We start from the raw sequence: 12002 nt of genomic DNA, 5'->3' as shown, positions 1-12002 counted from the left end.
GACAGGTTTCCACGTCAGAGGGCTTAGAGCCAGGGGGTCGGGTATATGCCCCTGGCAACGCCGCAGTGTCGGGGAGCAGGAGGCGCGTCCCTCACAAGACCAGCTGTCATCTGGCCTGAATCTGAGCCAGCCTAGGTAGAGATGAATTTCCGTTGAGTGAAAAGCGCATCTGATTCGACTACACTAATAAAGCTGCCTGCACTTGTGTTAAAAAACACCATCCCTATCGCCGTCCCCATCTGCTCATCAGATCAGCAGTTACTCCTCTCCAGGACTGGGCTCCGACAGCAAGGCTGGGGCCTGGGGCGGCGCTGCTACCGAGCCTTGTAGGGTAGGAGTAACTGGGGGTGCTTCGTGCCCGCGACTTGCGGTGCCATCATCAGGCTTCTCAGGCGGGTCCGCAGGACCCTGGGGAGATGTAAGTGGCTGCCGGCGCTCGGGGCGGAGTCAGGCCTAGAGGCGGAGTCAGGCCTAGAGGCGGGGGTCGGGGGCGGGGCCTGCATGGGGGCGGGGCCCGGAGGACCAAGACTCAGGCCTAGAGGCGGGGCTCCGAGGGGACAGAGTAGGGCAGGGGCGGAGTCAGGCCTAGAGGCGGCGGGGCTCCGACGGGACTGCGCGGGCGGGTAGCTGGGCGGTCGGGTCGCCGGGGGCGGTCCCCGGGGGGCGGGCGGGGCCCGACCGGCGCTCTGTGTGGCCGCGGCCATGAAGCCGCAGCCGCCGGGCTAGGCCCCGGGCGGCTCTAGCCCAGGGCGGCCCGTGGAGGGCCGAGCCCAGCCCCGGCTCCGGTTCCCGGGCCGGCGGGCGGCTGCTCACCATGCCGGGCAAACACCAGCACTTCCAGGAACCCGAAGTCGGCTGCTGCGGGAAATACTTCCTGTTTGGCTTCAACATTGTCTTCTGGGTGAGAGCGGGGTGGGTTCCGGGCCCCGTGCTGGGGGTGTCGGGAGAAGGAGGTTCAGTCCCCTACTTGGTGGGTGGGGGGGAACCACTCCCTGCCTTAAGGGCTTGGGACCGTCACCTCCGCCCCCCCCCCCCTTCTTCCCACTCTCACCTCCATACCCACTCCGAGGACCACTCCGGGGAACTACGCGGAGGCCCGGATTGCTGGAGGCGGGCCCCAGGCGCCGCGGGGATAGGTTATGGAGGTGGAGTCTCCCTGTATCTTTCCAAGCCCGGGTGGAGAAAGGGGAGGTGTTTCCCTGAAGGTCCCAGGGACCTATCTCCCGTTCAGCTCCTTTGCTACCCTGGAGTGTGGGGTGTGCGCTGAGCTCCGCCCCTGGTTTAGTCCACAGGGAGGAGTGTGTCCGTGAAGGGAAGGGCCGGAACCCCTTGCCTAGCCTTAAGCTTCTGCAAGGAGGGTAGGTCAACCTGCTCCTTACTGAGAGCTTGCGGGCTGGGAGGGCCAATAGCTCTAGTTCTCTGCTGGGGAGAGGAGACGTCGTGAGCTGGCCCTGGGATAACAGAATTCAACATTCCACAGCTGACAAAACCGAGGCTTCAGGGCGGTGCTGCCCCTGCCAGAGAAGGGAGCTGCTAGTGCCCCTCCCAGGGTGGCATGTGCCCCTGGGCCCTGCCAAGTCATCTTTCCCTTCTCCCTCCCCCATCCCATCTTTCTAAGGCTACTTGCTGCCTCTGCAGTCTCTGTTCCTGCTGCCTTCAGTCAAAATACCAGGCCCATTCAGTTTGTTCAACAAGACTCTGGCACTGCCCTCTACCCATGTGCTAACCATGAAGTCACCTGTATGTGGTGGGCCTTTTGCCTCCAGCAACAGGCAGCTCTCAAGGGTGTGGGCAATGTGCAGAGAGTACTGGTGGGGATGTCTGGAGGCCTGGGTGTAGCAAGCCTAGCTTTGAGACTTCTCTCTGGGCCTTGGCCTCCTTTCCTGGGAGGGGTGATGATAAAGCCCGCCCCTCAGGGTTGTTAGGCAGATTAAATGAATTCTAACTTGTATTCGCACAGCTACTTTGTTATTTATTATCTACATTTTATGGATGAGGGAATAGGCACAGAGAGGTCAAGTCATTTAATCTAGAGTCACAAGGCCAATTAAGTGCAGAGTCAAGGTACATACCAGTGGGCAGTGGGTGGGGGTGAGGCAGAGCATTGAGTAGAGTGAATCGCTGGATGAACCCCCCTCAAGGGGGACAGGCAAAAGAAACTCAGGATTGTTCCAGGCATGCCCACTTTTGCACGGGAGTGGGGCTGGGGAGCCAGAGCAGGAAAGGCCCCAAGGCTGGGACAGTGTTGGGAGTTTTATGTTGAGAGCCCTGTGAAGCAGTGAGGGTTTCAGTGCTGGGTGGTGGGTCTGTTTTGGCTTTTGTATTGGAGGCAGATCTGTCTGCCTTTGCGGGGAGGGTGGGTGAGGGGCAGAGGGCTTGGAAGTTGGGAGACCAAGGAGGAGGGCTGGGGCAAAAATGGGGGGTGCGGAGTGGGAAGTGAGGAAGGCTCCATGGGAAGTTATGAGGCTGAATTGACAGGACCCCGCCACTTAGGGGGGCCACGAGGTTTCAGGTTTGGGTCCAGGTGGCGAGAGGGAGGTGCCTATCAAACAGGCCCAGAGATTATTGTTTGTTTTAATTGAACGTGGACCCTGGTGTTACACTGCTGAGAACCTTCCAGCGATTAATGCAGTCCAGACTCCTCCAGTGGTCTCCAGCACCCTCTGGGGTCTGGCCCTTCTGCCCTTCAGTCTGTCCCTTGCACCACCATACTGGATCTTACCTCTGGGCTTCTGCCAGTCCCTCCACCTGAAATTTTCTTCTCCTCCATACACTTTTTCATCATTCAGAGCTCAGCTAAAATGTCCCCATTTTCCCTAACAAAAGCATGCCTCCACCGCCCCCAGTCACTCCCCACCGCATCACTCTGTTTGCTTTTCTTTAAATGATCTGTTGGTATCTGAAATTACTTTGTTTGCTCACTATGGATTTCCCCCACTGGGGTGTAAACTCCTTGAGGGCAGAGAGCTCATTTGTCCTATTGTCCTATTTGCTGATGTATTCCCAGTGCTTGGAACTGAGCCTGGGACATGGAGGTTTTTGCAGCAGGCAAGTGGACCTAGCCGCTTGGAGCCAGGGAGAGGTTGGGGGGGAGGTCCGGGAGATGCCAGTGTCTGGTGGTGTGGAAATGAATATGGAGGAGGAAGAAGGGCAGAAGGCTGAAGGTGGAATGTGGTGGGGTTGGTGGCCATGTGCGTAGGGAGGTGAAGCAGTGCATCCTGGGAGGGAGGCTGAGAAAGGGTGGAGGGAGGAACGGTGTTGAGTTGACCACGGAGGGGTTCAGAAAGGAGAAAGTAGTGGTCAGTTGCCTGTCTAAAGGCCATGGGTGGGTCAAGTGGGATGAAGCAGAAGTGATGTTTGCTTTCACATCCCAGATCTAGTGTGGGGGGAGGGAGGGAAAGAGATTTTTAGAGAAGACTACTGCAGTGGGAGGAGCCTGGAGTCAGAGAGAGGAAGGCGTTAAAAGTGGGTGGTCGTGGTGGAATGGACTGGAATTGGTGGGGGGAAGGGAAGGAGCCTGTGAAAACAGGTGGGTGGGGAAGGTGTGAAGAGGTGGGGTCATGGCCTTCTGCTGGGGCATGAGGGGCACTCTCCCTGTGAGACTGAATATCCGGGGACCTGCCCAGGCTCAGGCATATGGCCTGGACATCAGGACTCTTCCCAGTAAGGAATTGAGGCAGGATGGTGGGTGGTGCTTAGAAGGTCCAGGCAGGAAAAAAAAAAAAAAAAAGAAGGTCCAGGCAGAACTGTGGCCAGCTGTTTTCAAGGGCAGAGCTACTGGCCCAGATGGGGGGGTTGCTCAACTGGATCCCGCTTACATCAGGATTCCTTGTCATTCAGGGGTCTTTGCTTGTGAGCTTTGAAAACAGAACAGAGTGGGGCGGCCATCACAGAGTTGCAGGGCACCAGGATGGCCAGATTGGGAGGAGGCAGAAAGGAGGCTAGGAGCCCAGAACCGAGAACAGGCTTGGTGGGAGGAGAGGCTCAGGACAGTGCTGTTGGTTCTGCTTGGCAGGGGTGTCCCAGCCACCCTCTGCTGCAGTACTGAGTTCCAGGAAGGGCTAGGGTGGGTTCAATCCTCCAGGCTGTGTTTTGTGGGGGAGAAGAACTGAAATGTGTTCTGGGGGAGGTAGAAAGGACCCTGGACCCCATTTATAGTCCATTCCCCCCCCCCCCCACTTTCCAGAGACCCTGACTGCTAGAGGGGGAGGGGCTCTCCTGGGGGTGGGGAAGGATGCTGACACTCCAACCTTTAGCTCTTTGCTGCTGCTTCTGCAGGTGCTGGGAGCCCTGTTCCTGGCCATTGGCCTCTGGGCCTGGGGTGAGAAGGTAAGGTGGTGGAGTCTGGTGTGGGGCTGCCGTAGGTTGAGGTGGTGGGAGGATCAGCCCGACCACTTGCCTCTGCTCCCCTGGCACAGGGCGTTCTCTCCAATATCTCGGCGCTCACAGATCTGGGAGGCCTCGACCCCGTGTGGCTCTTTGTAGTGGTTGGAGGCATCATGTCGGTGCTGGGCTTTGCTGGCTGCATCGGGGCCCTCCGGGAGAACACCTTCCTGCTCAAGTTTGTGAGTGCACCCCCACCTAGATCCACTGGGGACCCCAACCTCCTCCCACTGACTTCTTGCATATAGTTGGTACTTAATAATGGGTGGTTTTATTATCGTGTTATTGTAACAATAGTCATCAGAATTGTATTATCTATATTTATAGGATCCTTTCTGTTGTGACTGAAACCCAGTGGCCCAAGCATAAAAGAGTATTTATGGGCTCACTAAGGAAAGCCCAGGGGTATGCTGGGTGCCAGCACATTTCAATCTAGGGGCCACCACAGTGTCACTTGGCCTGGTCTCTCTGTTTCTCGAGTCTGTCCTTCCAGTTGGCTCCATTCCCCCTGGGGTGGAAGGATGCCCACGAACGGGTGGGGGCTAGCTTCATACTGCCCCTCCGGGAACTCCTAGGAGGTCAAGGCTCTCTCTGCCCAACCAGTGGGCCTGTCCTTTAATTGCATCTCCTTGGTTCAGATTGGCTGTCTCTGGACCAATCCCTGTGGCCCCGGGAGAGGTAGCGCTCTGATTGGTGGGCTCCCGCCGCAGGCCCAGTCCTCTATCAGGAATGGGAAAGGGGGTGGAGATGGTTCTGCCTGAGCCACAGGAGCTGAACACGTATGTGGAGGGTGGTTTCTCAAAGAAAACAGGGTGGATACCAGGGGAAGCGGAACGGATGGGTAGGTAAGAACCGCACTGTCCTTCACCGTCATCAAACAATACTAACAGGAGAGAAGGTGGGGACTCTTGGCTATCTTGGGGTGGGGGTGGTGGGGGGGAGCGCTGCCCCGTGGCATCCCCAGGCCCTGCATCTCTGACGCCCACCATCTGTGTGCCCCCACCCCAGTTCTCAGTGTTCCTCGGCCTCATCTTCTTCCTGGAGCTAGCAACAGGGATCCTAGCCTTCGTATTCAAGGACTGGATTCGAGACCAGCTCAATTTCTTCATCAACAACAATGTCAAGGCCTATCGGGACGACATTGACCTCCAGAACCTCATTGACTTTGCTCAGGAATATGTGAGTCCCGTGCCGGCCTGGGCCACCTGCATGAGGCGGTCGCTGGGCAGATGTGTGAGAGAGCAAGTTCCGTGTGTTCTGGGACCGTTCCCCTGCCCATGCCCCAGGGAAAAGAGCCAGAAGGCCCCCTGTCTGAGGGGAAGCCAGCTTCTGTGATCCCTGTAGGTCCCCACTGTGTCTAGTTCTGCAGGGACACAGTGTTGGGGAACAGAGGCCAGAGGCTCCAACCTGGCAGCTCCTAGGCCAGGGTTTACAACACTTAAAAGAGAAAATTTGATATAAAAATACAGATTTCCCCTTCTAAGAAACTCTGGACCCATAGTATTAGCTGGGGTTACATTGCTGCTGTCCCCTTTGCTGGTATAGGAGCTCTCCATTGGCCATTGTCTGTGCCGCTCTGTATTTTATTATACTTGTTGGCCCTCTTCTCTCATTTATGTTGTCTGTTTGGCCTCTGAACATATTTGAGTTTGAGATCTCCCCCTCTACAGAAGCTCTGCTCTTTTTTTTTTTTTCCAAAGATTTTATTTATTTATTTGACACAGAGAGAGAGATAGCGAGAGCAGGAACACAAGCAGGGGGAGTGGGAGAGGGAGAAGCAGGCTTCCCGCCAAACAGGGAGCCCGATGTGGGACTCGATCCCAGGACCCTGGGATCATGACCTGAGCCGAAGGCAGACGCTTAACGACTGAGCCACCCAGGCGCCCCAGAAGCTCTGCTCTTAAATCCTCCTCTACCTAAGCCATGTGAAGAAGCAGTCAGTGAACAGTTCACGAGCTCCCAGACACCTCCCGCCTCACCTTCTCTGCTCACACCCACCTCCACGGTCCCACGTCTTCAGCGCCACCCACCCCAAGTCTGTTGCAGGATCCAGAGATGAACCAGAGCTGGTACCTGCTTTGAGGAGGTCTCGACTCAGGGCAGAAGCGGACATATAGCCAGGCAGTTAGGATGTGATTGATTTGTTCATTCAAAACAGATTGGTGCAGACTTATTGTGTGCCAGGCCCTGGGCCAGTTCCTGGGAGTTTGTTCGGTGGTGACAAAAGCTGGGGCCTGTCCTTTGGGGGATGGCAGTCTGGGGGCAGAGACAGATGATATGGAAAATGGACAACTGTATGTGCGTGTGTGTCTATAAAATATAATAAATTGTGCTACGAGCTGAAATGGGGAAGGGTGGAGAAGAGGAAGGCCTTGGAGAAGGAGCGGGGCTGTGGAAGGAGGGGCAGATGTTTCCTGCAGGCGCAGCAGTGCTGAGCAAAGCGAGAGGAGGACGGCAGAGGCAGGCTGTTCGCTGGGACCCATGCACACAGAGCCACATGGCCGTGCCCCGCCCCCTTGGCCCACGGGGGGCCCCCCCGTGTCTGCGCTCAGCTGGTCCCTTGAGGGCCAGCTTTCCGTGTCACATGGGTTAAGACCTGTGTTCCCGTGTGCCGCAGTTCACGAGCTTGCTTCAGGGCGGCGTCTAGGGCGGCAGCGCTGGATGTGCTGGGTGGGGTTATGGGGATATGGGTGCTGCCAGCAACATCGAAGAAGTGTGATGTGATTGCTGTGAGGGTGGCAGGGTTGCTCCTGTCCCTGCAGAGAGGACGAGAGAAGGTCTTCATAAAATCTCTGGGGCAAGTGTGGGGAGACTTGGCACAGACACGGGCTTCAGTGATGCCTCTCCCCACAGGGCTTGGCCTAACACCCACTTCTCAGGGCACCCCTCCCCGGTCCCCCCTGCTCCCACCAACCTGGGCAGGAGCATAGTGCTGCTCTGACAACTCTCGGCTGAGGTCCAGCCTTTCTGTTGGGGGGTGGCGAGGAGGTGCCCACCTGCCTAGCTGCCTCCAGACCCCCTCCCAGCCCAGCCCTACCCTGTCTTCTGCAGCCTGGGCCTATCTCCAAACTGGATGGGGCTCCTGGGGTGGGCCTGGCTCATCTGGGGCTCTCCTCTCGCCCCTTAGTGGTCTTGCTGCGGAGCCCGAGGGCCTAATGACTGGAACCTCAATATCTATTTCAACTGCACTGACTTGAACCCGAGCCGGGAGCGCTGCGGGGTGCCCTTCTCCTGCTGCGTCAGGGACCCTGCGGTGAGTGGGGCCCGGTGAGGAGGGGCAGGGGCATCACAGTGCACAGGCCAAGTCTGGGGAGAGTCCACCAGAGGGCTTGCTGGGCTCGGCCCTGCTCTGGGGGCCTTGGATGCTGGGGGGAGGTCATTTTACGTGGGAGTCCTACTAGGCTGAGGACTTTGTGTCCGTGGGCAGCAGTGGGGCCTGCCAGGGTAGGGGCTGCACCCCTTCAGCAGAACCTGTCTCTTTGATTGTAGCGAGCCAGCTGCCACACCCCTGGGCCACCATTCTGGAGTGGCAGGGCGTGGGGGTTCTCACCCCTTTATGGCTTTCTTTAGAGCAGAAACCTCTCCCAGGGACATCTCTCCCATCACAGCTCACCTGGGACACTGAGGGCCACGCCTCTTCCCATTCTTACAACACACGGGCAGGCAGGATTCCTAAGCAGGAGGCCGCTCAGGCTGGCGTTTGTGGCTGTGTGTCCTGGCGCCAGGGAAAGAGGTGCATGGGCCTCAGTGAGCCTCACGTAGGAGTGGTGGGCATGGCAGAGTCCATGGCTCCATCTGCTTCCCCTGAGAAGCCGGAACCTTTGCAGCACTGGGCGCCTTGGGCCCCTTCACCAAGTCTCTCATTGGCCTGTTTTTTCTCAGGAAGATGTCCTCAACACCCAGTGTGGCTATGATGTCCGGCTCAAACTGGTGAGAGGGGTGGGGACAGAGTTGGGGGCACTGGGAAGGGAAGGGCAGCCTCCCATAAGCTCCTCTGAAAGGCCTCAGGGATTCTGTGGGGGAGGGGGTGCTGAGTTCTAGGAGCCATCCAGGCACCTGGGCCTTGGTACTGCCGATCATGGGGACAGTGGACCCGTGGGCACAGACATGTGTGTGTTTGCTCGTTTCAGTTCTTTATCAGGCACCCACTGGTGCTCACAGCTGGCAGTGCCCTAGATGCTGGGGATTCATGCTCAGGAGATAGGCAGACAGAGCCCCTGTTCTCAAGGAGCTCCCACTCCAGTAGAGGGGACAAAGACAGTAAGCTCACAGATAAACACATATGAACAGTAATGTGACAATTTCAATCAGGAGCTTGGGAGAAAATAAAGTAAGGGAGCTGATGGGATTGGGGCTGGGTGGTCAGGGAAGGCCTCTTGGAGGAGGGGGCATCTTTTCTGAGACCCTGATGACTAGAAGTAGCATGTCATGCCAAGGCCTCGTGGCAGAGCTCCATCCAGGCAGCATGTGCCAAGATGTCAGGCCCTGGGGCGGGGATGAGCTTAGCAAGCTGGACTGAGAGGAGGCCCGTTGGGGGGTGGGAGTGGGCCAAGCCCCTTGCCTGTGTGTCCCCAGGAGCTGGAGCAGCAGGGCTCCATCCACACCAAAGGCTGTGTGGGCCAGTTTGAGAAGTGGCTGCAGGACAACCTGATCGTTGTGGCTGGGGTCTTTGTGGGCATCGCTCTCCTCCAGGTACTGTCCCAGCACAGCATGCCCCCCCACAGCCCCGCCCTTCCAGCAGACCTTCCCTCACTTTGCCCCCTTTGTCTTACAGATCTTTGGTATCTGCCTGGCCCAGAACCTTGTGAGTGACATCAAGGCAGTGAAGGCCAACTGGTGAGGCTGCCACACTGGCCAAGGCCACCTGCCTGGCCTACCCAGGGACCCCCCCCCCTTCCCCTGCCACTGTACCCGTGATGGGCAAGGCTGCAGGTGTTTCTGCTTGGACCTGAGCTCCATAAGGGGCTTGAGTGTGGGTGTGCCTCTGCCCAGGCTGCCTGTCCTGGAGCCGTGTGCATGGAGGGCGGGTGTGTCTCTATGAGTGTGCACAGGGGGCCACCATCTCGGCTGCTGTCAGGTGGTGGGCTCTCCAGGGGCCTAGGAATGGCACAGTTAAGAGGGTGCCGGCCGGGCGGGGTGGGAGGGGTCTGCCATGTCCCTGCCCAGGCTGGGACACACTTCTCTGTGCATGGCTATTAGGGCAGCCTTGGGGCCTGCTGTTGCCTGGGACACAGCCTCACGCAGCTTCAGAGCTGTCTTCTCAACTAGCTGGGACCTTGACCCTGCCAGAAGCCCCCTTTGGCCTCAATGTGTCAGACTTTAAAATGGGTCCAAGAATTTTCTCTCCCTCGCTTGCCTCTCAGGATCAAACACGATGATGGCTACAAACTACTCAAATAAACAAAACCTTGAAAACCACTGGCTTACGCCCACCATCTCAGAGGTTCTGTCAGCTGCAGGGCCTCAGCAGTGCTGTCTGCCTGGGGCCCCGGCCTGGACCCACCCTGCCAACGTGTTTTCTTGACCTGGATAGTGTATACATTGAGCCAACCTTTAAAACTTGGTATATTTCACGTAAAAGTCCAGATCCCCAGCATCTTGTGAAGAATGGCCATCTGGCCACAGCGGCTCTTCAGTGGCATTGGCTCCTGGGACGTGCGCTTCCCGCTCTCTGAGGGACCCACCTGGCCTGTTCTGTTCACTTAAGTGCCCTGCCTGCCTGACCCTGTAGGCTGGGAATTGGCCTCCCCCACCTCTGCAAGTTTTTCCCCTGCGAATGCTGCCAGGCTGCTGTGGGCCAAACCTGGATCGAAGCCTGGGAGAGTGAAGAATGGGGAGGCTGGAGCCTGCCTGGAAGAGGCCATAGCCTGGGAAGGGTCCGGTCCTCCTGGGGGCTAAGATGGGTGCCAGCGTGCCCAGGAGAGTGGCTGATGGTTGGGATGGAGATCAGGAAGGTTTTGGGCAAGCGGCAGCTGGAAGCCTGAGCTTGGCACCGGTGGGGGAACCAGGTTTGGAGGCCATTGATGGTTGACTCCTAGGCTCACTTGGAATCTACTTCAGTCTCCTCGGTGGCCTGGAGAGGTGCCTCCTGGCCACTAGAGGGCGCGCCAGCACAGCTTTACCTGGATCCGGCTTTCCTAGGGCAACCCCACCCAGGTACAGCCCTGCGCCTGGTGTGTCCACCCTGCTTACTAGTTCTTTGGGTTTCAGGAAATTTACAGACTTCTCAAGGAGCAAACTGGCTCAGATTTAGGAAGTCTGGCTACTGTTCTCAGATCTGCACAAAGGGGTATGTGTCGAGTGAGCATTTGTGGATGAAAGGAGACGTTTGGGCTAGTGCACAGATCGCCAACTTAGATGCCCTCAGGGCCAGGTGGGTTATAAAAATAAAGGAGGCCTTTGAGTTGTGAGGTCTTTGCAGTGCGACTCTAATTTTTCCCACTATTCCTGGAGATGGGATATGGAGAGACATTGCTTTGTGATATTTTGCATGATTGAGTCTGAGTCGCTAATGGCAACTGGCCTTGAGTGACAATAAGATGTGGTGGGGACTGTGGCAAAGCACAGATTCCCACCTGAAATTGGTGGCTGTCCTTCAGTTGTAGCTAATTGCCGTATTGTAGGTACGGGAATGTAGGTAGGTCTAATGCGAGAAATCTGGAGAAGCCAAAAAGCTAGATTTTTATGTGAAGTATTCCGATTTTTTAGTTGTTGGCAACTAATGAAAAAACATCTTAAACCCTGCTAATCGAACAAAAGGTGTGGGGGCCAGCTGTGGCGCCCCTGCCACCGTAGATCCCTGTGGGACAGTCCCCCATGGGGGCCCTGGGGACTCCACCGTTCAGGAATGCTGGGAGCTGCTGCAGGTGGGCAGGGTGTGGGGCAGGCGCCCAGCATCGTGGCTCACGATGGGCCCATCCAGGTGCAGGCTGGACGGTGTCCTCGGGTCTCTGAAAGACACGGGCTGTGGGTGGTCTCTACATGCTACAATAAATGCGGCTCACAATATCGTGCACATACGTGTCATGTGGTTTCTGATTGTAAAAGCTTTCACCTTTCATTTTCCCTCAAACCTCCCAACCTTCCTTCCTGATGAGGAAACCGGCTCAGGGGAAGGAGTTGCCCAGAGTGCACAGTTGGGATGGGGCCCCCCGGTCTGACCCCTCTTGCTGTCTTGCACTGCACCAATCCTGCCCTTCTGCGGCATCAAGGTGGAACCTAAACACTTGAAGTGCCAGCTCATGAGGGGCAGGAACCTGTCCCAGCCCAGGTGTCCGAACACCTGCTTAGGTGTGCGGAAGTAGAGGAAAGGTCAAGCTCCTGGCCCTTGTGCTGCACTCCTGTGCAAGAGGTGCAAAAATAGGGAGGCACAGAAGCATTTGTGTTAGTAATATATGCTCTGAAGAAAGTAAGAGGGATGGCTAGACCGTGACAGTTGGGGTGCCTGGGAGAAGATACTGCTTGGTGGGGTGTTAGGAGGGGCTGCCATCTCTGGGAAGCTCAAGGGGAACAGTGTTCTCTAGGTTTGGGTCCCAGTTGCCTTGGAGGCCCTGCCACTGGCATGGATTTGTCATGAAGGAACCTGGGATGCTGAAGAGGTGGGAGTGGGTGAGAGAGAG

The 12002-nt window shown here is 57.2% G+C and overlaps 1 protein-coding gene across 1 annotated transcript; it reads left to right on the top strand.

The window, feature by feature from the left end:
- The first annotated feature begins 625 nt into the window (after positions 1-625).
- TSPAN17 (tetraspanin 17) lies at positions 626-11398 on the top strand. Its single transcript, XM_045900607.3, has 9 exons — positions 626-901; positions 4279-4329; positions 4419-4565; positions 5392-5562; positions 7511-7636; positions 8266-8313; positions 8959-9075; positions 9158-9219; positions 9747-11398. The coding sequence occupies exons 1-9, from the start codon at positions 815-817 to the stop codon at positions 9781-9783; spliced, it is 846 nt and encodes a 281-aa protein (XP_045756563.1). The 5' UTR covers positions 626-814; the 3' UTR covers positions 9784-11398.
- Positions 11399-12002: the final 604 nt, after the last annotated feature.

The sequence above is a fragment of the Mirounga angustirostris genome, unplaced genomic scaffold (genome assembly GCF_029215605.1).
Source record: "Mirounga angustirostris isolate CCGP_5_RB_7025 unplaced genomic scaffold, mMirAng1.0.hap1 SCAF_7, whole genome shotgun sequence".
In the NCBI taxonomy this organism is placed as follows: domain Eukaryota; kingdom Metazoa; phylum Chordata; class Mammalia; order Carnivora; family Phocidae; genus Mirounga; species Mirounga angustirostris.
The sequence above is the reverse complement of the archived record's forward strand: the minus strand, read 5'-3'. Positions and strand labels throughout refer to the sequence as shown.

Bases quoted from the DNA above. Each gene is read 5' to 3' on its own strand.
- TSPAN17 (XM_045900607.3), top strand. From the start codon at position 815: ATGCCGGGCAAACACCAGCACTTCCAGGAACCCGAAGTCGGCTGCTGC. The intron at 4,330-4,418 runs GTAAGGTGGTGG...CCCCTGGCACAG, and splicing joins TCTGGGCCTGGGGTGAGAAG to GGCGTTCTCTCCAATATCTC. The intron at 7,637-8,265 runs GTGAGTGGGGCC...GTTTTTTCTCAG, and splicing joins GCTGCGTCAGGGACCCTGCG to GAAGATGTCCTCAACACCCA.